The 25,778-nt window shown below is 46.1% G+C and overlaps 1 protein-coding gene across 2 annotated transcripts in view; it reads right to left on the bottom strand.

Moving 5' to 3' along the window:
• Positions 1-440: 440 nt before the first annotated feature.
• The window catches only part of SPRTN (SprT-like N-terminal domain), a 349,183-nt gene continuing 323,845 nt past the window's right edge, over positions 441-25,778 (bottom strand). Inside the window, exons 5-6 of one of the 2 annotated variants that reach the window (XM_069606943.1) lie at positions 17,277-17,346; positions 441-2,458 (exon numbers count right to left, since the gene is read on the bottom strand). In XM_069606943.1, the coding sequence (XP_069463044.1) occupies positions 2,317-2,458; positions 17,277-17,346 (212 nt within the window). In that variant the 3' untranslated portion in view covers positions 441-2,316. Of the gene's footprint in view, positions 2,808-17,276; positions 17,347-25,778 lie in introns of both variants that reach the window. The other variant, XM_069606942.1, reaches the window with a different exon arrangement.

Raw genomic sequence — 25,778 nt, forward strand, 5'->3', positions numbered from 1 at the left:
GGCCCCACCTGGGTTAATCATAAAGTAGTCTATGAAGGAAGAAGAAAGGGAAAAAAAAGGGCAAAAGTCAGTTGTAAGGAGAAGAGGGAATAGGAAAGGTTTACACAGAACTAACACAAAATAGCATGGGGTTGAGGTAAAGAGAATGTGTTTTTATAAGTAGGGGTGTGTGTTTGATGGTAGACAGTGGATCAAACAGAAAGCTGATCATGAGAGACAGAAGATGAGAAATCTTGTGGCAAGAAGCAATTTTCAAGGGAGCGCAGTTTATAGTACCTTGGGAGGAGGTGTTCTCGAGGTGCTAAGACCCCGATTGTGCTTTCCTGCACCCCTTTTGCTCTGACCAGCTCTCCTGGACATTCTGGGACTCTCTGGGACCCTCTGGTGCTCTCTGGGACTCTCCGGCATTTCAACAAAAGTACTGCAGGCAGCAGGCAGGAGACAGTCAGGTTCATCAGGTTTTATTTCACGCCAGACTGACACAAACAGCATCGTTGTCAAGTACACAAACCGCTGTGCCCTTCTGAAAACGGAGATTCCTTTTATACTTTTCAGAGCAAAAGACTCGAACCCTCTCCCTTTTCTAAACATGTCCAGGCAAAACTCTTGGCTGACTATACTTGCGCACCTGGCAATTAATTCTTATCTGTTTAAACCTTCAAATTGAAATACATTCTGGCACCTATTCTAGGATTTTCCCGGCCACATTACCCAAATATGGTCACGCAGCTGTGTTGCTAGGCGAGAAACTCAGACATAGGCTCATTAACTGTCTGGTTTCAGAATGCTTATCTGGTTTCTGCAGGGCACTGTGGCCTTGAATTGTTCAACCCCAGGGCTGACTTATGCTGCCACTGTCTGCAGAAGGCGTCTTCATTTAAAGCATTATTTTTACTCAGTTAAAGACATTGTCAGTTAAACAGATGGTAGTGTTCTTTTCTGTCTGGGTATAGTAAAAAAAGTAATCATTTTCCTACTCAATTTTTTATAATGTTCATTCTGTACCTTGCCTGCTTACTAAACCATGATAACAGCATTTTCGACTTTATAAACATAACACCATTTAAAATACTAATGTCTTTTAACCTTAGGAGTTCTATTTTCACACATTTACAATACAAAAATCATTCCATACGAATTTCTCTGCCTAGCTTTAAGTGGGGGGGGCTGTCCCTTACTGCATTCAGTTGCTGGTACCTCATCTTCATTTTGGCCCATCCATTACACTCCCCCGTCTTGAAAGTTCTTGGTTGCTAAAACAATTACTTTCAACCATATTCATGTCCATCCTCCTTGATACTTATCTAAAAAATATTCTATCACAATTCTACAATTTGTCAAATAGTAACATATTATTATTAAAACAAAACATGCGTGTATCTCTAAACTTCTTTTGTCTTCTTTCATCTATGCCCCACCTTCCTTTCTCAATTTACCTTAAACTAACTGTGTGCCTTAGATAATTGCACAGCCATTGTGAGACTCGAGAGGTTGGTCAAGCTTTGAGATAACCCATTAGCCCATTGTCTTTTCATATGTCATATCTTGTCTGCAACTCCCACCCCAATGAAATACAATTGCTCCTTGATTTCTTCTGCCCAGGCATATTTATACAATGTTTTCAAACTGTATCCTTCCCCTCTTGTTCCACCCATTTTCTTCTTCCATATCGTCCACTTTACTCATCTTAGTTTGGCATCGGTGGACCGTCTGTGTCATGTTGACTTTGTCCTTTCTTTTGAGCTGTTTTCACAGTCAGTCTCCCAGGTTCTTTGATGCTTAGACCAGGAGTCCATTGTCTTTTTTCCTTTGTCACAGAGTTCACTTTTTCTCGAGTGTCTCTCTTTCAATAAATACATTGTTCAAATGAGTCCAAAAGAGGGGATGTTTCAGCATGGGGACACAGGGTTGGGGGAGTCTTTTGCAGACACAACTCAGACAATCATCTTTTGTCGGGTTTCCACTGGGTTTCTCTATGACCTCCCTCTTTCCTCACACGGTTCTACGTTAATTTCCTGAGGCATACAGGTCCCTCGACACGTATACCTGTAATATAAAACTGAATGAGTTTCTTTTGTAAAATAAACATGTCTCTTTTATTTGCCACATTCCCTATCAAACTATTTCTTTAAAAACCCCTCTGATTCAAACTCCAGCTCAAATACCCTACCTCCTAGAAAACCTACAAGACATTTTTATTTAAACATTTCTTTTTAATGGATCATTCCTGCCTCCTAAACAAATTCCACCCCCATCTTTCACTCTGGATCAGCCGGCTAGAACCTGAGTTTGTTTTAAAAAATATTATTTTGTCCTTCATGGGACACATTTTTCGCTTGAGGGTGACACATGTAACCCTAAGGAAACAAAAATAACAATGAAAGAAACAAGTCTTCTTTCTGGTCTTCTAGGCGCGTCCGTAGTAGATGACAGAATCGTCCTTGGGGATCCCTGTTGTCTGTAGAAAGTTAAAATAGGAACAAAAGTCATTTGGGTACTGGTAAGGGGTCAGGTTTCTTTCTAACTTCAACCCTTTCCTGCTATCAAAATACTTTCTGGATCATTCTCCCCTATTTGTTGGTGCACATAAACAACCATTTTCCAATCACCCTGCAGGATACTTAGTTTAGGCTTGGTTCCTTGCTCAGCTTAGCTGCACGTGCTTCCTGGTTAGCTGTAGGTGCTTCCTGGTTAGCTGCAAGTGCTTCCTCAGCTCAGCAGTAAATACTTGCTTATTAGCAGCCATTCTTCCTTTTTTATTCTGGCCTTGGTTGGACCATGGGCTTTGCTTGTGCTTTGCATTTATCCTATGGAGACAAAACAGAGGTGTTTCGCTGCACACCGTCCCTGCCTAACTTAATCTAGTCTACCCCTGTTTTTCGAGACTAGGGCACCAATTCTTACTATGTCTCTCCATTTTTTATCGTACATAACAATGTTTGCCTCTTCTAATAATTGCATTCCCCTATCACATCAACCTTTTTTGGCATTATGAACACAAAAATAATTACTCGCCTTCAATTTAACTTCTGTTTTCTGTGGATGTCTGAAATGGCCATGTTGTCATCTATTTTCTACTCTTTCCACACCTGATTGTACCTATCTTGGGAAAAACAGCTGAAGACATTGTGTCTCTTACTACCTCTTTTCCTGTTACTCACCTGGATCTTCCTACTTTTGATGCTGATCAATTGTGTGTCCACACCCTTTTAGCATGAACTAGTACTTAACTTTTTCTTTTTCTCCCTAATTAAGGCCATGCAGACATTTCACGTGCTTCCACGCAAAGGTCCATAACTTCTATCTGTGAAATAAATCAAAATTGTTACATGCGCCCAAAAAATTGTTTTTTTACTTACCTCACTATATTTTCTTAAAATGGCTTTGTGTGTAATGTCCCTTGTTTGGTGAACACAATTTTTGGTCACCCATACTCCTTTTCTCTGTCTTCATGGTCAATGATGTTTTTTATTGTCTTACGCTTCTTTTTTACTGTTGGCCAGGAAACCTCATAAGTGCTATTTGTTTTCCAATTTTTTGATTTTTTTTTTTGTTTTGTCCGTTGTATGCTTTTGAGTTTATTCCCTATCCTTTTATTCATTTGCCCAATTGTTCCCTTCCTCAATTTTTCTTTTATTCATTTTTTATTTAAGATGATCATTTTCATCTTTTCCCGATTTATTTTTTCTGATCCTATGTAACAGAGGCCCAAAGTCTCCCTAATGTTTTTAATCCTTTTGAGCATTTATTTAATTTTTTTCATGTATACTAAAACACACTTTCTTTTTCTGCGTGATGCTGTAAGGAAAGTACCATTTCATTCTCCATTAAGTCCTGTAAGGCTGTATAGTCAACTATGATGTTTAACCTAAATCTATTATCTGAACCATTACTGTCCTTCATGATTCTTATTTCATTCTGTTTGCTTCTTAATCATTTGCCATGCGCTATGGCTGCCTCTATTTTCCTGGAGGTCATCTGTCTCTTCCTCTTGTTCATGGCCTGCGCCTGAATTTATAAAATATTTTCATCATTTCTCCACAAGGTCACACAGCTGGATATTATCAACATGCTGCCACAATAATAAAATCCTTTAATTTTCACACAAACAATCTCATTGGCCTTCTGCCGTTTTCATGCCTTCAAAATTATGCTTGTCCCAAATACACAAACATGCTTTCCTTGGTAACCTAAACACCATCATCATGCTTTCATGCTTTGTCTTTCAATCCTTTTTTCAACCATCTGAATCCTATAATACTAGGCTCTCTACTGTTAGTCCTGAATCAAAAAGCTTTTCACTATTTTTCAAAGAGCTTTCTCCACGCCAGCTGCCAAGGCATCAAACATTGTAAACTAACAACCCTGGTATAACACCATTCTGGCTGTCCCATCACACAAGGTGGAGCCCCTGAAAAAGGACTTTTAGGAGCACCCCAAAAACCCCCATTCAGTACATTATGATTTCCTCAAAACTCCCCCAAAACAGGTCACAAAGGACCCAATAACCCCCTTCAAGTTTCTAAGTCAAAAATAATAGAGGACATCAATCACATTAGACCATTCAGCTGCAAAGGCGATGCCTGCCTCTGCCCGCACTTTAGTTTAAAAAACCTGTGTAAATCACTTGCTCCACATCTCATGACGTTCACCAATACCTCCTTCAATCCTAACACTATTCTGCAGCTGTAAAACAACCCTTAGGAGTGTTCCTCCACTCACCCTTGTCCATGTCATGCCAGGTTACATGCTACAATCTGTTCTGTTGCACTTATTTTTTTTTTTAAACTTTTTTATTCATTTAGCATGGCAGCAAAAAACAGGCGGACAACGCCAGGCAAGTACAATATGAATACAAAAATACACAGTATAGGCAAACAAGGGTTACATTGCAAAGAAACACAGCCATTGGGGACTTTTATAACATGAGCAGTATGTCAGAAAACTATGATGTGGGCGAGAGCTCGGGTCGGTGGGGGGAGGTAGTTGGAGGAGATGTGGCCGGTGTCGTATTCAGGTCTGACATATAAGAACGGAATCTGAGCCAGATGTTCCTGGGCCTGGAGTGGGTGGGTTGTAGATGAGACCAGGCTTCCTCGGAGTCTGAGGCCCACGTGACCGCTCTTAGCCATTGGGCGTGCGTGGGAGGCGAGGGGCGAAGCCAGCACAATAGGATGGATCGTACAGCGAGGAGCATGCAGAGACTAGCTAGTTTTTTGGAGTCCCGGGGGAGGCCCGGGAGGTCATGGAAGAGACAACCACCGGGGAGGGGCTGATGAGATGGTCTAGCATAGCAGACACCGACGAGCAGACTGCCTCCCAAAACTGTGAGAGATGGGAGCAGGACCAAATCATGTGGATGTAATCGGCAGCATCTATGCCGCACCTAGGGCAACTAGAGGGGTGATCACTGAACATGCGGTGTAATCTGATCGGGGAGAAGTGGAATCTATGTAGGACCTTAAACTGAATCAGTTTGAAGCGGGAGTTGAAGGACACCCGGTGTGTGCGTTCACACAGATGCGCCCAGCGCTCATCGGACATTTCGACACCAAGGTCCACCTCCCACGCCCGCCTCAATTTAGTGAATTCCGGAATGGATCTGAACTGCAGCATAGTGTATAGTCTAGATATTTTACCTCTAGTGGGTGAGGGGGAGGTGAGTTCCTCAATGAGGGGGTCGTCCGGCGGCATGGCCGGGAAGGTCGGATAGTTACGCTTGAGGGTCCTGCGAAGGGATGAGTATTGGAGCCATATACACTGGCCTCCCCTTAAGGGCAGTGGGAGGTCGGGCCATTCTACAAATACACCTTGATCAAACACATCGCGCAGCAACTCGTATCCCGCCTCGGCCCAGCGTCGGACCATGGCCGGTGGCACCCAAGGGACCCCCGGCAGGAAGTTCCAGAGAGGGAGGTTACCATGAAAGGTGTGAGCAGTGCCGGACAATTTCCATGTTTTTGACAATGCCAGGGATGTGCAGGCGACCGGGTTCTGTGAGTCCAGTGCCAGAGGGGCGGGTTGTATCACTAGTGAGCAAATGTCACGGTCGCTGACCGCAAGTTTCTCGAGTCTAACATGTGGGGGGGGGGGGTCCGTCGTGTTGAACCAATGGGATGTATATTGGATTTGGGATATCAGCCAGTATTTAAGAAAATCCGGGGCACCGAAGCCCCCATAAGCCATGGGGGTAGACAAGGTATCCAGTTTGAGGCGGACTGCACCCGAATGCCAGAGGAAGGAATTGGCCATGCGGGTCAGTTCCCGGAAGAAACCCACCCCTGGCCACAGGGGGATGTTGGTAAACTTGTAGAGTAACTGGGGCAACACTACCATTTTCAGTAGACCTATCCTGCCTGCGAGGGATATCGGGAGTTTGCCCCAGACTAGAACCATAGAGGACAAATGTGTGAGATACTTTTGGTAGTTCTCATTGAAAGTCAGCGCTCGATGGCGCGTTATCTCAATCCCCAGGTAGGTGAAAGTAGACTGGGCCCATGTGAACCCCTGAGTGTCCGGAGGGGGGGGGGGGGGAGTGCATTCTGTAAGAGGGAAGAGTATAGATTTCGAGCAGTTCACCTTAAGGCCCGAGATTCGGCCAAAATGTATGACGTCTTCCAGCATTGGGGGTAAGTTGATGGAGGGAGAGCGTATAAACAGCAGAGCATCATCGGCGTATAGGGAGACTACGTCTGCCTGGCCTGCCGTACGGAGTCCTCTATGAGCATGAAATTGGCGGAGCATATCAGCGAAGGGCTCTATTGCTATGGCAAAGATCAAGGGAGAGAAGGGGCATCCCTGTCTCGTCCCCCTGGTGATTCTAAAGAGGGGGGAGCAACGGTCGCCGGTGCAAACCCTAGCCACAGGATCAGAGTAGAGCAATTTAACCCAGGAGAGAAAAGAGGGACCAAATTTACAGCTCTCAAGGACCCGTCACAAATACCTCCACGAAACTGAATCAAACGCTTTTTGCATGTCAAGTGTGGCCGCCACTGCATGTGTCTCGGGATTTATTCTATTAATTATATTAAAGAGGTGCCTAAGGTTCAGAAAGGTAGAGCGACCAGGGATAAAGCCCCCTTGATCCGGATGGATGATGGAAGGCAAGAAGGGAGCCAACCGGAGTGCTAGTGCCTTCGCATATATTTTGACATTGCAATTTATAAGTGAGAGCGGGCGGTACGATCCGCATTGTGAGGAGGGTTTGCCTGATTTAAGTAATACCGTAATTGTGGCTTCGCGAAGTGAAGGGGGAAATACACCGGCTTCAACCGATTCCTCCCAGAGACCCATCAGGTGAGGGAGCAATAGTGATTTATAGCGTTTATAAAATTCAGCTGGGATACCATCCGAGCCAGGGGCCCTCCCCGAGGATAAGGAGTCAATCGCATCAGAGAGCTCCTCAAGCGTAAGTGGGGAATCAAGGAGACCCGCAGCTTCCGGAGTGAGAGTCGACAAAGGAAGGGTATCGAGAAAGGAGTCAATCTCCACCGCCGGCACCTCATCAGAGTTGGAATATAGGGTTTCATAAAACATGAAGAATTCTGTATTGATGTCCTGTGAGGTGACAGCCATAGAGCCTTCCGATCTCTCAATCCCAAGTATATGCGGGGACCCCATCTCGTGACGAATAAGTCTTGCCAGAAATCGGCCCGGACGTTCACCCTCCCGTATTTTCTCGCCATGCCGGGATTATCCAGAAATTTTTGTTCGCGCTCGGCAAGGGATCGGAACGTATCCAACTCAACCCCGATGTCCGCCAGGGCTCCCGGAGTGGAGTGAAGTGAACATTTAGCCTCAAGGATCGATAATTTAGATTCACTCTCGGCGAGGTCCCTGCGGATCGACCCAAGGACACCGTTCTCCTTCGATAGCGCTATCCCTCTGATGTAGACCTTGAAAGACTCCCACAGAATGGCCTGCGATGTCACCGAGCCTGTGTTTATATCGAAGAACTCCTCGATAGATAGCTCAAGTTCAGAACAAAACTCCGGGTCTAGAAGGCAGAGAGGCTTCAGCCTCCAACGTCGGGTGCGGCCGGGATCTGGTCCCCAGTCTATGGTGATAGTCACGGGAGAGTGGTCAGACAGGGTCCTGGGGAGAATCATTAACTGTATGACATTCTTAACTAGTGCGTTGGAGATCAACCATCTGTCAATACGGGAATAAGAATCGTGGACCGAGGAGTAGAAAGAGTAAACGCGGGAATCTGGGTAAAATAACCTCCATGCATCAACCATGGCAAGCCGGGGCAGGGATGATAGTGCTGTGTAGGCTGCTCTAGAGAGTTGACGAGGTTTGGACCCCGATCTGTCGAGGGCCACATCGAAAATTGTATTAAAATCCCCCGGCGCTTCTATTCATCACACGGGCTCCATCTTCAACTCACTTCAGCCCGTCATCAGCCATCGCCGGAACCCTGCAAAACAAGAGACATCATTACTAAAGACTTTAAAGACATTAGAATTACTCGAAACTTACCGTTCGTGCAGTAAACGACGGACAGCAGTCCTCTGAAGTCAAGAGGCCTGCTCCCCTTATCCAGTGAAGAAACTGGTTACAGCACCCTGCCCCGAGGCAGATGGAGAGCACAGCGTTCACTTACCTAAGGTGAGAGCGTTAACCTTTGGGGTTCTACAGGAGAAGAGAAAGGGAAGAAGAGAGAGACATTCATTCAATAACCCAGTTCCTTAATCCCATATTTTCTATCTGCAGACATCTTACCCTTCGAGTCAGACATACAGTGCACAGAGGTCCAGCCCAAAGAGCCAGCCGTGTGTTACACATCACCTTTGAAGATACGGTATACGCCCAGTCAAGACCGGCGCCTCTACGGGAATCAGGTGAGCGTTACACCTGTGGGCCGGATTGGCCGCGTCTCTCCGGGCCGCGGCAGGTCCAAATGACGTAAAAGGGTGCCAGTAGTAAGAGCTTGCACGTAACTTGGGCGGAGATGTTGCACATGTTGACGTGGCACCTATTCATAACAGTGAACAAACTAAACAGGTTGCAGAGTAGAAACCCAGTGTGGCTCCAGCGCAGGAAGGTGGCCGGGCATGGGCCCTCCCCGAACGGGCTGAAGGGTAGCTGCAGAGCCTTGAACAAGGGGGGGGGGATCAACCTGGGAAATGTTCGTCCAGGAACTTGGAGGCTTCTTCTGGAAGAGTGAAAAAGAACACCCGGTTGGCGTGTTCTATGCGGAGCTTGGCGGGGTAGAGCATGGCGTATTTAACTGAGTGATCACGCAGCCTATGCTTAACCGCCAGGAGGGTCTTGCGTTCACGCTGGACGGCTTTGAGAAGTCCGGATAAAGATGGATCCTCGCGCCATCCAGTAAGAGCTCACCCTTGAGTCTCGCGGCTCTGAGGAGGGCATCGCGGTCCCGAAAATTCAGCACCCGGGCTATGATGGGCCGAGGAGGAGCGCCGGCTTGGGTTTAGCCGTTAGGGCTCGGTGTGCACGCTCTATAGAGAATTGCGGGGAGAGTTTGGGTGAGTCGAGGAGCATCAGTAGTGTGTGTTCGACGAAGTCCTCCATTGATTCGTGAACCTCGTTCTCGGGGACGCCGATAATACGGAGGTTATTGCGTCTTGATCGGGATTCCAAATCCTCATTCTTCTTCTCCACGTCAAGGACTCGGTTGGAAAGAGCAGCGACTTCAGAGCGCAGGGCACCCAATGCATCCTCAGCAGAGCCCACCCTCGTCTCAACCTCCGCCACCCGGCTATCCGTCCTCTCAATATGGGCTTTGATAGAGGATATAGTGCCGTTCATGTCATCTAGTTTGGAGTGAAGTGTGGTGAAGTCCTCCCGAATAAAGTCCATCATGTTTTGGGACTCCGGGGCTGTGGCGGATGATGACGCTGTGGGAGCCTGCACGGTGGTTTCCTCTGGCGATCTCACCGGCGTCTCCGCAAACATATTGATGGAGCTCTGTTTCCTTGCGGCCCTCTTGGTCATCCTGATGATGTTGAAGTTCCAATGGAGTAAGGGGGGGGAATACCAGCGGCTCAAGAGAGAGGTGTGGGGACCTCGGGCCGTGAAACACACAGGGCAGGGTGCAGGGATGATGTGGAACAGGTAGTCCCCCGGGGGGGGGGGTCAGTGGCTGTGGACCCGCATATGTGTGGCCCGTTGCTGCCAACGAAGTCCGTGGGGGTATAGCCAGCCCACGGCAGCGCGGGAGGTGCAGTCCGGAGAGTTCAGATGTAGCTCAGAGGCTAAAAGTTGGTGTGCGGTGGCTGCCGTGTGATAGTCCAGGCGTGCCTGCAGGAGGGACAAGGGGAAGCACCAACCGGCCCCGTGTCCCACCGATGGATTGGACAGGCTGAGGCTCAAGAGCAGCAATGTGAGGTGACAGACCCCCGAGGCCCCTCAAGGTAGGTGAGGTGTAGGTGGCTAGCGTGGCCCAGAGCCCCCCAAGACAATTCCGGAGTGGGGGGATACCAGGGTGATGCAGCTCCAGGGCAGAGCTATCTGCATCGGGTACGAGTGCCGGCGGCCAAAGTGTGCCTCTATGTTACGGAGGCGGGCATACGGGTCGCGGAGCCAGGCGGCACCCCCCCTCCATGTACCACGTACCTTATTGGGCCCGGGGCCCTGCGGTGTATGTCGGGGGAGCGCGGCACCAGGTGTGATGGGGTGCGCCGCAGCTCGACCCCTCCGCCAAGTATCCTTGAGGGGGGGGGACCCCCAGCAGCAGGCAAACAGGATTGTGAGCCAGGAAGGGCCAGGCGGTAGCAGCCGAATCGTGTCGCAGCAGTATATGCCGCCCCTCCGCGGCTGGAGAAGGACGCCGGATCAGGGACTCCGGAGGAGGCCCCCCCGAACTGCAAGCCTCGGCAGGGGTGGGTGGGAGCGCGGGGGAGCGCGGCACCAGGTGTGATGGGGTGCGCCGCAGCTCGACCTCTCCGCCAAGTGTCCGTGAGGGGGGGACCCCCAGCAGCCAGCAAGCAGGATCCCAAATCCGGAAAAGTCGCGCTGCAGCCACGGTCGTGTATGCCGCCCCTCCGCGGCTGGTGAACGCCGGATCAGGGCTCCGGGAGAGGCCTTCCTGAGGAACGAGCCTCGGCAGGGGTGGGTGGAGGCCCACACCGGAGCGAGTAGTGGCGCCGGTGAGCAGGGGAGTCCGGCGCGTTCCACAACTGAGCAGGGTACTGGCGCGAAGCTGCCTCACTGGTGGGGAGGGGCGGAGAGACGTCGGGATCTTAGGGCTCCCAGCCCCGTTCCGTGTCGGGATTCGGGCCGAGTGTAGCCCGGATCAGCAGCTGTGGAGTCGTGCCCTCCGAAGTCGGGTATCGGTGCAGAAAGGTGCCGCAAATCGGATTCTGTGACCTGCCAGCCGCGGAGAGTCACAATCAAGCGCCCATCTTGTTCGGCGCTCAACAGCGCCCCCCCCCTGTTGCACTTATCATTTGGGTGCCATTGCTTCTGCTTCATTACCACATTCACCAATGCCGGCAGCCATTTCCTTTCCCCACAAAACTGTTTATTCATTTCTTGTGTCATTATCAGAGTTAAATTGGACTACTACACTGCCATCCTTGCAGGCATCCTAGCAAAACATTTTCACTGGCTCTAAAAAGTACAGAGTGATGCTGTGTGCAACTCTCAGTATTCTCAAAAGGATATACATTACTCACGCCAGGCGAGCTGCTCACTGGCTACCCGTGAAGGAACAGTTAATTTCAAGATCCTAACCATCACGCATAAATATATGTCTCACACAGCACCAGTATATCTAACTGATGCTGTTAATAGAGTCAGTTCAACCTGACCCAAAAGGAAGTCATCATGTCACTCACCTGCAAGTTTCACTAACCAAATGAGCTAATGCCGGAGGTCTAGGCCTCCCCCCACAATGTTCCCAAACCATGGGATGCTTTCCCTAGCAAACTTAGAGCAGAACCATCCCTCCTCATTTGTTCGCCAAAATCCTCAAAACTACCCCTAATTAGGTCCCCCAGCAGTATCTATACGTATTCCCCTGCTGCTTAATTAACCTCTATGCCATGCGTTTACTCAATTTCTACTCTATCCAATGTAAGCTAAACATGCAGCTCATCCATTGCAACTACAGTATGTATTTATTTGTCCTATAACTACAGGCGAAGCTGTGGCATGCAACCACTTATGTATGCCATTTTCCTTGTAATCTGCAAGCCTCTTCTTTGTAACAGCACCACGATGCCTAAGGGCTTTTGTGTGCTCTATAAATTCTAATAAATAAAGAGTTATTCATGCATTTAAGCCTTTCCTTTCTACTAGGAATTGCTCATTCCTTGCCAAAACTACAGTAGACACTAATACTGGATCACTACAATGCCCCTTCTCTGGGCACTCATGGATAACTCCTCAATAAACATATATATCACACAGAATAATGCCTCTAGGCAATACTGAATATTCCCATACAGAAATCTCTCATATGCCAGGAAAAAAGCGCACTGGCTATCAGTAAATAAATGCATTCCTTTTTTAAACTTATGGCCATCACACAAAAGATGCCTTTTTGTCCACGCCCTTTCATACTTAGAGTGAATCACTCTTGTTAGTCCATCAGAACCTCCTGATCAGTCCAATATATATGTCTGCCTTTACAAATCCACAACTGGGTGGCCCAGCTCTAGCCATCCGGCTCATAAAAACTGGAATGCTCTCCCACCAGCACTAGGAAATGAAGGAAGCTTACATTGCTTTCCTCAAAATGCTGAAAACATTCATGTTAAACCAAGCCTCTTCATGATCTTATTGTGATGAATAGCTATGCTGGCTATGACAATGCCATGCATGTGCCAATTCTTCTCTTGTTCAATGTATTCCTGTGCTTGTACCATTGAATCCTTTGTATGTGCGCCACAATGCTCCTGGGCTGATGTGTGCCTTTATATTTAAGTAACTGCCACTGGAAAGTGCTTATTGAAATTACACCACAGCTAACACATTCTCCCCAAAGACTGCTACCAATGCCACATCTGTAATCTTAAAAGCTGTCTTTGCTCCATGGATACACAGTCCCAATGTCTATCATTAGACCAAAATCGTTCTTTCTTGCCATAACACACCTGGTCATCCTCTGGGGCTGTCCTACTGTGAAAACACATTCATTTTTCTGTTTTGCAGGTTGACAACTTTTATTCCCAGGTACCTCTGTGTATCCTGTGTTTACGTATTGCTGAGCCTACATGTAAACTCACTTGTCCTCTGCAACAAATTCATTTTTTATGTAATGCACTTTATTTTCATAATAAATGCAATGTATAAAACACAACTCGCTTGATCATTTTCCAGATTACTAAATTGCCTTCATCTAACAATTACACCAGCTGTACATCTAGCTGATACACCCATCCATCATGCAATGCTGTCTCTCTCGACTGGGTGTTCAACCTATCAGTGCTTTAAAGTAATACTGCTGATATGTAAGGCACTATATGACTGTCAAATAACATGACATGCCATCTTTGTTCTTTTTAATGTGTCTTTTTACCACACATTTTAAACTAATGTATCTAGTTTACCACCCTACTATAAATGACCACTACGAGTCATAATGAAACATAAGCCGTCCCACTTAAATATTCAGCTGAGAGAAAAAAAATACTATCTTTTAAACCACAGCACACAAGCCCCAAACAGAACATTCCAACAAAAACACAGCTTGTTTCACTTCAGAGAGACATCCGTGTCAACACTTTTCTGAACTGAAACACAAATAAAACCTAGACTAGCATTTCACCATGCTCTGCTTTTACCTTGAAAATCATTAACTTATTTCTTGTCTAATAACCAATTGTCTTGCGCATCCCACAGGATCACAGTTCATTTCTTAGGTCATAAATTACTATAATTTCAACTGGAGTTTTTCTACCACACACAGTTAAAAAGCCCTCCTGCACGGTGCATTCCTTTCTCCAGGGTGCTTAAATGCGCGACAACAGCACTTCTATAAATCACTGTAACTCAGTCATTTGAGCGCGGAATTTTATCGTTCCCGACGCAATTCATTAATTATCTTGCATAGTACTAGGACATCTTAACTCTATAGTTGCTAGTTTCAATTCTCTGCACTGGCTACAAGTGCAAACAGCTTTTTTTCACTTATCTCATAATTGTTTGATTTTTTTAAAGTGAAATCACCACAAATTTGTGTGCCTTAAGTCATAGCATCTGATCTACTACATTTTTGTAATTTTTTGGCATTTTTCAAATTTTGGCTGAAAGCCAGGTTTTAAAATTAGCTTGAAAATACCATTTTTATATTATTCCCAATATTTTACAGTGCACACGGACAGTTACGCCATAAAACACGACAAAATGAACAGTCATAACATATAACAAATCAGACACACACATGGCCGGCTACATTCAAGTGCACTTCCTAGTGTCACCTGCCTCTGAAGGTACACTCCTGCACCTACATATGTGCGTTTCTTTAAAAAACGCGAGTTCACCCCTTTCAAGGAATCTTTAAATTCTCTTGGTCTCCTAATCACCCCATTAACTGGGCTCTGGGTGCAAAACTCCTTCCAGCCGTCTTTAAACGCTAGGCAAATGGGCATATCCTCTCTCTCGGGTGTCCTTCCCCGGTATCTCCTCTTCTCAGGTATTTTCCTGGTATCTCATGGGGTACCCCAATAATTTCTGTGGGGGTTACCCCAACATTTTGCATGGGGGTTCTCCAATCATTTCCTTCCCTATCCCCAGATGGCAAGGCCCTCTGTCATGCTATCGGGCCTGGAAGACTCTCAGAGTTTGCTAATTTTTGGGATTTCTTGCCTTTTTTTCCAAATCTGTACTCTAAAATTATTTTTCCCTGAAAAGTTGCCAAAAATATATAGTCCCCTTCTGCCATACTGTTCTCCCTCTCTGTCCCTTCTTTTCTATCGGCTAGGGCAGCTGCAGTCTGCCTCAAATCTATCTTATTTTCTATCCCCTTTACTCCACTCTTCTCTTGGGCAGAACAGTATGGCTCACCTTACTCTTGACTGTACAGGCTCTTTTCGGCTTGAAGAGATGTAGTCTGTTCAGTAATCTGTTCAATCTGTTCATCATCCTATCCGTCCTGGGTTGGCTTGCCATGTGTTCTCGAGGTGCTAAGACCCCGATCGTGCTTTCCTGCACCCCTTCTGCACTGACCAGCTCTCCTGTACATTCCTGGGCCTCTCTGGTGCTCTCTGGGACTCGCCGGCATTTTAAAAAAAGTACTTCAAGCAACAGGCAGGAGACAGAGTCAGGTTCATCAGGTTTTATTTTCACGCCAGACTGACACTAACAGCATTGTTGTCAAGTACACAAACCCCTGCTCCCTTCTGAAAACGGAGCTTCCTTTTATACTTTTCAGAGCAAAAGAGTCGAACCCCCTCCCTTTTCTAAAAATGTCCAGGCAAAACCCTCCGCTGACTATACTCACGCACCTGGCAATTAATTCTCCACTGTTTAAACCTTCAAATTGAAATACATTCTGGCACCCATCCTAGGATTTTCACGGCCACATTACCCAAATATGGTCACACAGCTGCGTTCCTTGGCAAGAAACGTAGACATAGGCTCATTAACTGTCTGGTTTCAGAATGCTTATCTGGTTTCTGCAGGGCACTGTGGCCTTGAATTGTTCAACTCCAGGGCTGACTTATGCTGCCACTGTCTGCAGAAGGCTTCTTCATTTAAAGCATTCTTTTTTACTCAGTCAAAGGCATGGTCAGTTAAAGGCTTTGTCTGTTACACAGATGGTATAGTTCTTTTCATTCTGGGTATAGTAAAAAACGTAATCATTTTCCTACTCAATTTTTTATACTTTGCATTCTGTACCTTGCCTGCTTACTAAACCATGATAAAAGCATTTTCGACTTTATAAACGTAACACCAGTTAAAATACTAATGTCTTTTAACCCTATGAGTTCTATTTTCACACATTTACAATACTAAATCATTCCATACAAATTTCTCTGCCTAGCTTTAAGTGGGGTGGTGGGGGCTGTCCCTTACTGCATTCAGTTGCTGGTACCTTATCCTCATTTTGGCACATCCGTTACAGAGGTACTAAAATTACTGGAAGCTTGTTTGTGTGATGGTCTGAGATGTGCTCAGGAAGCCCTCCAAGTATGGAGACCAGAATTAGTAAGTAGCAATTTGTAGGCTACCCCTGCAATCTCCACGATATAATCTGGGATAGCGGGAAGCGACATTGCCAAGTATTACCTATGTAAATAAGATGAGGGTTAAGCACAATGAGCGTGCAGGAAGAGCGACATGGAAGTGAAAACCACCCTACAAGAGCCATATCGCCATGGCTTATCCATGAGGGCAAATCCACTAACACAGGTTGGTCACGTGTAGAAACAGTGTAACCACCATCAGTATGTAGGCTCACATTGCGTTTTTGTCCTATTTATCTGACCAGCAATTGGGTAGAAAGCAGCCAGGGATCTAAGGGGTCAAGCTTTCAGATTAGTAGTTCCTGATGTGATTCATGTTGATTGTTAATTGGTTGTGTGGCTCTGCACAACCGTGGCAAGGGTTTAACAGTAAGTGGCAACATGTTCTCTCCATAAAGGCTGGTAGAAAGTAGCCTTTTACCAGTATGACAGATAGATGACTGAGCCAATGATGGAGGATTCATGACAGGAAAGTAAAGCAGAAGCTCGCTGTCAGGTGGCTAAAGAGAACAGACTGTTCTCAGGTGAGTGATGCTGTAAAGAAGGTCCCTGAGAGAAAGGGAGCCACAGGCTGGATTCTCAGGGAGGGGAGAATAAAGAAATATGTGAAAACTGCACTTATGTGGGTCAATAGATAATGATACAGGTCCATGGAAATGGGCCAGCTCTTGTGCTTCGGCATGAGACAGGCATTCAGGAAACGTATTGGACATAATTATGTATTAATGACACAGACTGACAAGTAGGGTGTGTTGTACATTGAATCTAAAACAGTGATGTGTGGAGAGAGGAGTTCATGGATGGCAGAAACCCTGTAACTGGTTGGGTACCAGCCCCTCTGCAAAGCGTAGTGTGAAAGAAATAATATGGTGAGGTGAGTAGTAATATTCGTGGTAGCATGCAACTTGGATCAATGTGCTTTTGTACAAATGTTCCCCTGCAAGTGTAGGGGGTATGTTATCCCCTCAGGCAGCAAATATGGAAAATTCCATGCATTTGCACTCATCCTACTAGGGGAGATCAGGGGGTATATTCTTGTGTGGAAAGTAGATCTCAGGAAAGGGGCACCACACAGGTAATCCCTTGGTAATGACTATCAAAGAAGAAAAAGTTACTTACCCCTGGTAAGTTCTTTCAACTGGATGTTCCTCCCAAGTATTTCTCATCTTATTGATATTTGCAGCTGAAGCTGGAAAAGATAATATCAAAAGATTAGGAACACATGGGAGGACACAATCCATTCAAAATCCTGGTTTTCCTAGTACATGCCAGGTGCAAAATAAAGATGAGTTGTTATTTTAGGGCTTGATATGCTATGCTGTGTCAACTTTATCCAAAGGTGGAGACAGGCAGGGATAAGCAATATCCTGAAGTTTTAAAATAGAATGCCAATGGTCAGTTCTGTTTTTGGGCAGAGAGGACCATCATTCTAGGGGATGGATTTACATGCTTGTGTACCTAGCCTACAATATAGTAATGTGCTGTAATTTTATGGATCTATGTGGTATATGTAAATAAGTTGCCAGCAGTAAAGAAAAGGTGTTCTCTTATGTAATCATATGTAAAGGGTATAAACGACATCAAACACCTCCTGGGCTGTGTGCAAGACAGTTACTGCATTATTAAAATAAAGGTCAGGACCCATCACCCTGCAATCAATAGGCAGGGGTACTGACAATGTTGCATTACCTTCTGGGGCAGTACAGCGCTGAGTGTAGTCAGCAGGAGGGGGAATTGGATCACAGACTCTGCTGAAACCCTAATCCCCTACAGTGTCAGGCAGCAGAAGGGAAGATAAGCCCCCAATGTTACATATGCATCATGTTTGCGCTGCTTCCGTTTGCTCTCCACTGCTATTTTATATAATGTAGTAATGCATGGCTAATTTAAGTATGAGGGTTGTGAGAAACCCGAGGGCGTCTCCCTGGCTAGACCCCGGGGATCTGTCATCCAGGTGGCCAGGAAACTGCCATCGCTATTGGATCCAGTTCCTGGGGGGGACCAGTGAGGGAGGATCACCTGGATGGGGGTGTCCTCTGGGAGAGGGACACCTGACAGGTGAAGCGCGGTATCCCCCTTTCTTCAACAACTCTTCCCCATCCTACCACATAGGGCATTCAAAAACACTGCCCCCCCTTTCAGACACAAACACTTTCGCACAACACGCAAGAGAACTAATACCAGAGCCTGACCTGACATGTCCCAATACAAGAGTCAGGCAATTGGTCAGCATCACACACACCTGACAGCCCTTGCTCTACCCCACAGGGATAAAAGGTGGAGCAAGTGAACACAGTACGAGCAAGGCAGACCACATGAGACAGATATACAGGCCCAGCAGTTCAAGAGTCGGAGAAAGGCGACGAATATCAAGGCTGGCAATGAGCGATACGACCTTGCCCTTTTTGACGCAGACCTGCGTAACCTGTAAGACCAAGGACAATAGCTCAAGTGTGCTGCAACAGATGTCAATGGTACATGGAGCATGTTGACGCTGATAAGTGTGAGCGAGGGAAACTCCTGCTACCGTGGTACCGGCCTTGACTCCAGTTACGAGGAAAGTCAAGCGGTTCATCACAGCCGGTGAGTCAAGGGGAAAGCCGATAAGAGCCGGGCTGTGGTGAATCAAAGTGGCAAGTTGAGAGAACTGTAAAAGTGTTAAGGGGAGAACAGCTGCAGAGGGAACCGGCACCAGCTGGGGAGCAGGTGTAAGTGGATCTAGGTCACCTGGCCTAAGCCCGCCCACCTGGTGCCTTCCTGGTTGCCGCTTTTTCACCACTTAAGGAGCCCTCCAGCCTCTTTCCCTTTGCAGCTGGGGAGCAGGTGTAAGTGGATCTAGGTCACCTGGGCTAAGCACCACCCACCTTCTTAGCCCTGCCTCTTCCTTCCTGCTCTTAAGTCTTAGATCAAAGGCGGCTCTCTCCCGGGCGTCCTAAGTGAAGGGCAGTCAAAGAAAATGGCAATTCCTGTTTGGGCATTTTCGGACCAGGAGGATCCAGGGTCCGACCCCCTGCTAAAACAGCAGGTAAGCATGCACCAACACGTGTTTACACCCTCTGTCCCCACAGGCCCACTCCACCCACTCTGCCCTCCCCCCGTGTTGTTCCCTTGTGTCCCCCCCTTCCCGCACACAGGAGTCTGTCCTGATACATTCTGGTTTCACCATCACCGTCTTCTGGCCAATGCTGGATTTTACTTTTATGGACTTCATTGATTCACAGTGTGTCACCCTTTCTCAACTCTCATGCTGGACTTCCTTTGCATCTTGTACTCATGGTGGACCTGAATCATGCTGGCCCCATCTTCATCTTGCATCCTGGCTTGCAACATTATGTATTACTACTGATTTCTGCAATTGCATTTGCTCTCCCCTCTTGCTTCTCCACTATTTTGACTGCTTACTCTCTGTTCTCTCCTCCCCTCTCCCTTTTCCTATCTCCTCCCCTTACTTTCTTCTATGCACTTACTCTATCAGAACTGTCCCTGGACCTAGTATGATAGCAACCTCGTCTGTCACTCCCCCAAACCCTTACTGTTTTCCCCCCCCCCCCTTCCCTCCAGCACTATCTGAAACATTGTCAGGCCTAGTATGTTTTGTTCCTCCCCTCCCTTTCTGCATCCCTCTCCCTCACCTTTTGTTTTTCTCCGGCTCTACCAGAAATGTCGTCAAGCTTATTACGGTAAGCGCCTGTCTGTTTCCATTTCCTTCCCACTCTCCCACGCCCTTCCTTATCTATGTCTTAGCTCTTGCACTATCTGAAATGTCGTCAGGCCGAGTACGATAGTTAATTTCACATCCTTACTGTTCATGGCCTGTAAGAATGTCGTATTTTCCCTTGTTCCCTCCCTTGCTTTGAAACACATTTTGTATAGGCGCTATATAAATAAAATATCATATCACGTGGGTGCTAACTCGAGAGACTCTGGTCAATCCCCGCCTGAGTGAAACTACAGATACCAGAAGGCCTTAGGAGAGCCACCAAGTTAGGTCAAAGTGGTCATACCGTGGGTGAACTAAAATCCATGTACAGTCGAAAGCCTTTGACCTATGAACTGTAGAGAAAGTAAGGGAAATGAATACCACAAACAGTGAAAATTAAAAGCACATTGAATGCAACGTTGGCAAGAGCGACCCCGGAAGAGGTATGCTAACGAATAGGGGGTAAAGTGTAAAGTCCCAAGAAACAGTGTGTTGACAAAGATCAACCCGGCCGAGGGATGTCCACTGGAATGGTTTAAAAAAACATTAAGATTTATGAAAGAAGGAAAATCCATAGTGAACCCGGAGGAGGGAAGCTGAAAGTAAAGAGGGGACAGCACCCAGAAGAGGGGCGACCAAGGGTGAAGATGCCACACCCCAAGTAAAACCAGCAAACAGACTTCAATTTTGTTGAAGGAACTTTTTGTTTTGGTATTTGAAAACGTCAGGCCCCCGAAGGTAAGAGACTCAAGAGAAACGAGACTTGGCCAACGATAATCCTGATAGCTGTTAGCAGAACTGTCATCTTGTGCTGGGGATGCTCGAGAGTGTACTGTGCTCCATAATCACACCATACCCTGTGCTTAAACATGGGGAAGGGAGACCCAAGCTACCACATCCTGACATATTATTTGTGAACACTTCTTTATTTTCTTGAAAACTATCCCACTCCCTTCATGTATTAGTTGTAAGGTTTGGCAATAGGTTTCTTAGTATGGCCCTTTTTATTTGACACAACATCACTAGGACTTCCTTATTTTCATTTGATGGTCAACATTTGCTCCCATCATAGATTTAGGTTAGGTATTTTTCCAACCTGCATACAGTTTAACAAACACCAATGAACTGTGATCACTTGTGCCTGTCTTTACTGTTGCCACCATGGGTTCCTTACAGGGTTCACTGGGAGAGAAATTAATTCAGAGATAAGGTTGTAAAGTAATGCTTGGCAGGCTAGCTAAATAAAAGGAAACATTCAGTGAAGAACAACACTCTACAAGGGCAACTGTCCAATACAATTCCTGCATGCAGTGACAATCTGGCACCCTTTTGTGTGGAATGCCCCAATGATGCCAGTAGCTCTTTGGCTCAGGGGTAGTCGACCCCTGGTCTTTATGCACTTCCCATAAGTGACCAAGCAATGCATATAGGAACAGTAGACCAACTGCTCCTCTACTTACCTCTGTCTGTTATGAACAAGCACGCAGAACGAATTCTTGCCACAGACTAGTTGTTCAAGAACAGTTTTGTGCCACCAACCTTCGTCAGGATTCCCCCATAGCAAATGCTCCTTGTGCAGGAAAATATCAGAACCCAACTTCTCTAGACAACTGTTTTACACCAGTGCTGTGTAGGACACATTTGGAACAGATTAAATGTGTCTGAGCAACTTGTCTGGTCTAGTGTCCCATTCATGGGAAGAGGAGCCAGCCTGTCCATTTCAATAGCAAGGCATAACATAACAGGAGATATCACGCCCAAATTAGTGTGTGGTGTCCTGCAGGACATAAACCCAGTTGTATCTCTCCCACTCAGGACACCAAAATCCACCTTTCTGTTCTGGCTATTGCCACACATACCTATGAAGGCCAGCCTTTTTAAAGGCCAATGTAGTGCCAGGTTTCCACTTGAATCAAAGTATCTCTGCCATGTTATTTCCAAAAATCTTGAGATCGGCTAATGGGGGCTCTTGAAGCTATGGCTGTGAAAATAGCCTCGAGATTCTGCTAAGAAAGGAATAAGGCTTTTAGACAAACCAATCAATTGTTGGTGGCTTATTTGAATCACAATACAGCCACTTCAGCTAAACAACAAGGCACAGCTAGATAGATGGTGGAATGTACAAAGTTCTGTTATGAACAAGCATCCAGGTTACCAGGATGTTTAACTGTGGATTCTACAAGATGCATAGCTGCAATTCGAGCATTGTTTCCAGACACTCCCACCCAGGAAATCTACAAAGCTGGTACATGACAGAATGCTTAGTATGTTCAGTAAGCCTTACTGTCTGGGCAGACTTAGATTGGGGTGGGTTTTGAACAGTAGTTCCACTGGGAATAATGCCCTGGAACGGGCTACCTGGAATTTCTAGACGCCTGCTAGTCACTTCATCGGAATGGCAAGAGATGGATTCCTCTTGAGCAGAGGCTGGGTTTTCTGGGAGTTAATCTGCATAATTCAGCCAGGACTATTTTTCTTCACCTGGGTTGCAATTCCCTTGAATGCACTGTATCCCATGAATCGATACTATAGCGGCGTAGCTTTGCAGCCGTACTGGTTGCAGATATGTCCAAACAAACACTTGCTGGATAACATTCCAATGTTCTGGCTTCTTTATCAGGTTGCAAAGCAGAATCTGATGTCTGTGTGCTTGACTTTCTTTATTCCAAATGTTTCCCTATAGAATCGGGCTTGACCGATTTTTTTTTTGTCAGACTGCTTACCACTTTAGGTAACTAATCTGTAGTCTGTCATTTGCTGGGCCACTTTCAAAATAGTAGGCATATCTGGTATCAGCAATGTAATTTCTCCATTAGGACTATATCTTCCCAAGGGCCATGTACATCCAGTTCAAGATATCCTTCAGAGAAATCAACTGGTTCCGCGTGACTTCAGCCTTGTTGTCTTCCTGTTCAGACTCCTCAGCCAAAACATAGTATGGTAACTTGCTGTAAGACCTATGTCTCTTCCACAGGGCTAGGCTATACAGGCTTATGAAAATATCCACCAGTGTTCTTGATATTCTCCAAAAGAATTGGAGGAATGCTATGCAACTCTTTTCAGTGGGTCTCCTCAGAAATTAACTCTATTCCTCCGGTGAAACACCCAGTGATAAGGAACCACAATGGGAACTGCCGTCTACTACCTCCTGCAATGAAATTGCAACCCATGTTGTGATCTTTACCACACATCTAGATTCCATAGACGATGGCCACTATGACTAACAGATTCCTACAGAAATACTGCTTTCTCATTATTGGCTGTTTCCTCAGCATTACCAGCATTAATGGAAAATCGTGAGATTGACGACAATCCTCCGGTGGAATTGACATCTGATCCTACACCTGCATGGAATGCTTTTCCGTCGGCAGTGCCGCTTGTGCAGCCAATACTCATGTCAAAGAGCCTTCTCCCAGCGAAAGTAGTTGTGACACTGGTCGCTTTCCCCACCATCATCTTAACAGTGGGTAATTCTGAGGTTCTGACTTGATGAATGTTGCCCCTAAAATAACTTCACAGAAAGTCTCACCTCTTTACATTTCATCCCCCACAACACTAGTCTTTCTGAGGGTGCCTTTTTAGAGCCCTTAAAAGCTTCACCTATGAGATTCTGCAGTCACGCCTAAGTGCTTCCCTTTTCTGTCTTGTTACATCCTGGTGCTCAATCCTTTCCATGATCTTTTGTAAACAAATGCAGAACATGTGTGTGTTCTACGGACTAATTTTCTTTAGGAAATGCTTGGCACTGGTGCCGAAACCGGACATTTCCAAAGCTGCCCAGAACTAGAGCTAGCTGGAAATGAAAATCCCCAAAGAGCCTTCAGAGCACGGACAACGTCTGACAGGCAAACTGTGGGACTGAAACAGAGGTAGTCAACACTCATTGGTTAGTGGTGGACTGGCTGTGCAATTGCCCTTAAAATAGTAGGCATCCACATTTAGGAAGGTTCAAGTTAAACCAAAATATAAAACTATTTTTTTTCTACGTTAACAGATAATGTTGAAGTTCCCAGGTTTAGTAGCTTGAGAGTTGGGTATGTTCAGAAGACCAAATAGTCCAGAGCTGAAATATGTGGCCAGTGCCCTGAACTGTACTGGTTTGTTCAAATTATTTCAGAGGAATGTCTCCTGAGAAAGTGTTACACATGACCCACAGAAGAGACCAATGCTCTGAGATGGCCCAAAGGTCTTTATTATGATTTCACTGGGCCCCATGGAATACCTCTCTCTGTTCTAGAAAGCACCACTCCTCCTTAACACGGGCATCCCTACTCCTCCCCAGGTTAGTATATGCAGCAGATTCCACCATATTAAGTTCTTAATAATACTAGGAGTGAAGACCTAAAGGCTGAGCACCTTCTCTATATGAACTTCCTCAGGGACTTACTGTCCCTACTCTGTCTAGAGATCAGTGGTATACAAGCAGAACTGGATTGTGCCTTACAATCCTCCCAATTCAGTCTCTTTTCTATCGCACCTGTGTATTCCTCTCTTCCCGTTATCCCACTCCTCTCTTCTTTCCAACTCCACCCCTCTTCTCACCTGCGGTTCCATGTAATTTCATCACGGGATGTTTTTTCGGTAGTTTTTTTTTACTGTGAATTTTTTATCGAAAAAATCCAACTAATTTTTTATATTTATTTTTGGGGGGTTATCCCCCATTCCCTTTCAGTTTATATCCATTACCAAAAATCCACATCCCATATATTTACCTTTCTTAACCCCCCCAAAAAATGAGATTTTTTAAAAATAAACGTGCAGTAAAAAACCCAGCGAAAAAACGTCCCGCGATGAAAGGATGTTGTACCCTCACCTGCCTACTCTGTGTGTCTTCCTCCTCTATCCCTCCAATTTCTCTCACTCTTTCTTAGCCTCAGCTTCACCCTTTGATGTCAGTACTTTGTATTTGTAACGCACAAACAGGCAGAGGAAACTGCATTTAGGCACAGGTCGTAATGATTCAGGTCAATCACAAAGCTATGAACTGAGTAGTCAAAGATAAAGAGTAATTGAAATAGGTAGGTTTTAAGAGCTTTACATAATGATAATAGAGGGCATATTGAGAGGCAGGGAGTTGCACAATCGTGTACCATACACTGAGAAACGTCCATCTCCCTTATGTTCCTACTCCCTCCTCCACAATACATCTATGTCCTCTGCACTACTACTCCACCAACCTTTCTACTCAAGCATGCTCCAGTCACTCACGTAATCACTTCACATACACTCCTTACACTTTTTCTCCTAACTACACTCATGTCCCTTAGACACAGTCATACTGCAGTACCACTTGCGCTCACTAACCAACATCACACTTTCTCCCGAAAATCTCATTCTGCTTTTCCTTCCTTCCATCTGCTGGCTTCTTGGTCTGCCACATCCTCCTTTGACCTCATCCAAACCCAGAAATTCCTGCTTCCTGTTGCCCTCTTTATGCTCCCCCACCTCTTGCTATTGGATCACTAGCCGTGGCCAACCTGGCCCTGCCTCCCTCACCCGGAAGGTGTTACAAGCAGCAAAGATAACAAATAGCATATGATGCCCTACCACCTTCCTCCATGCGGGCCTGCCACGGAATAGTGAGGGCGGCCCAGATAGAACAAGGTCTACATTTGTGTTGGGTGCCTGCCTTGGTCTTTGATCCCCTAAGCTAAGTGGAGTATGCGCAGGTATCTGCGACCCTTGGTTTGGTGCCTGCTGGGCTATGGGGTTTGACTCCTGCCTGAGGGTGTTGGGTTGTTGACGCTGAGGAGCACTGCAAGCTCTGCCTTGCCCCCACATGTGTTGCAATATCTTCCCCATTTTCTCCCTCTCCTTTTGTATGCTCTCAGCGTCTGACCACTGGCAACGTGGAATACTGGAAGGTTATTATTTATTTGGTTCTAGGTCTCGTCTTAAAAGGCGGATAAAATGTAGCCCTG

The sequence above is a fragment of the Ambystoma mexicanum genome, chromosome 4p, assembly GCF_040938575.1.
Source record: "Ambystoma mexicanum isolate Mex_15411 chromosome 4p, UKY_AmexF1_1, whole genome shotgun sequence".
NCBI lineage: Eukaryota > Metazoa > Chordata > Amphibia > Caudata > Ambystomatidae > Ambystoma > Ambystoma mexicanum.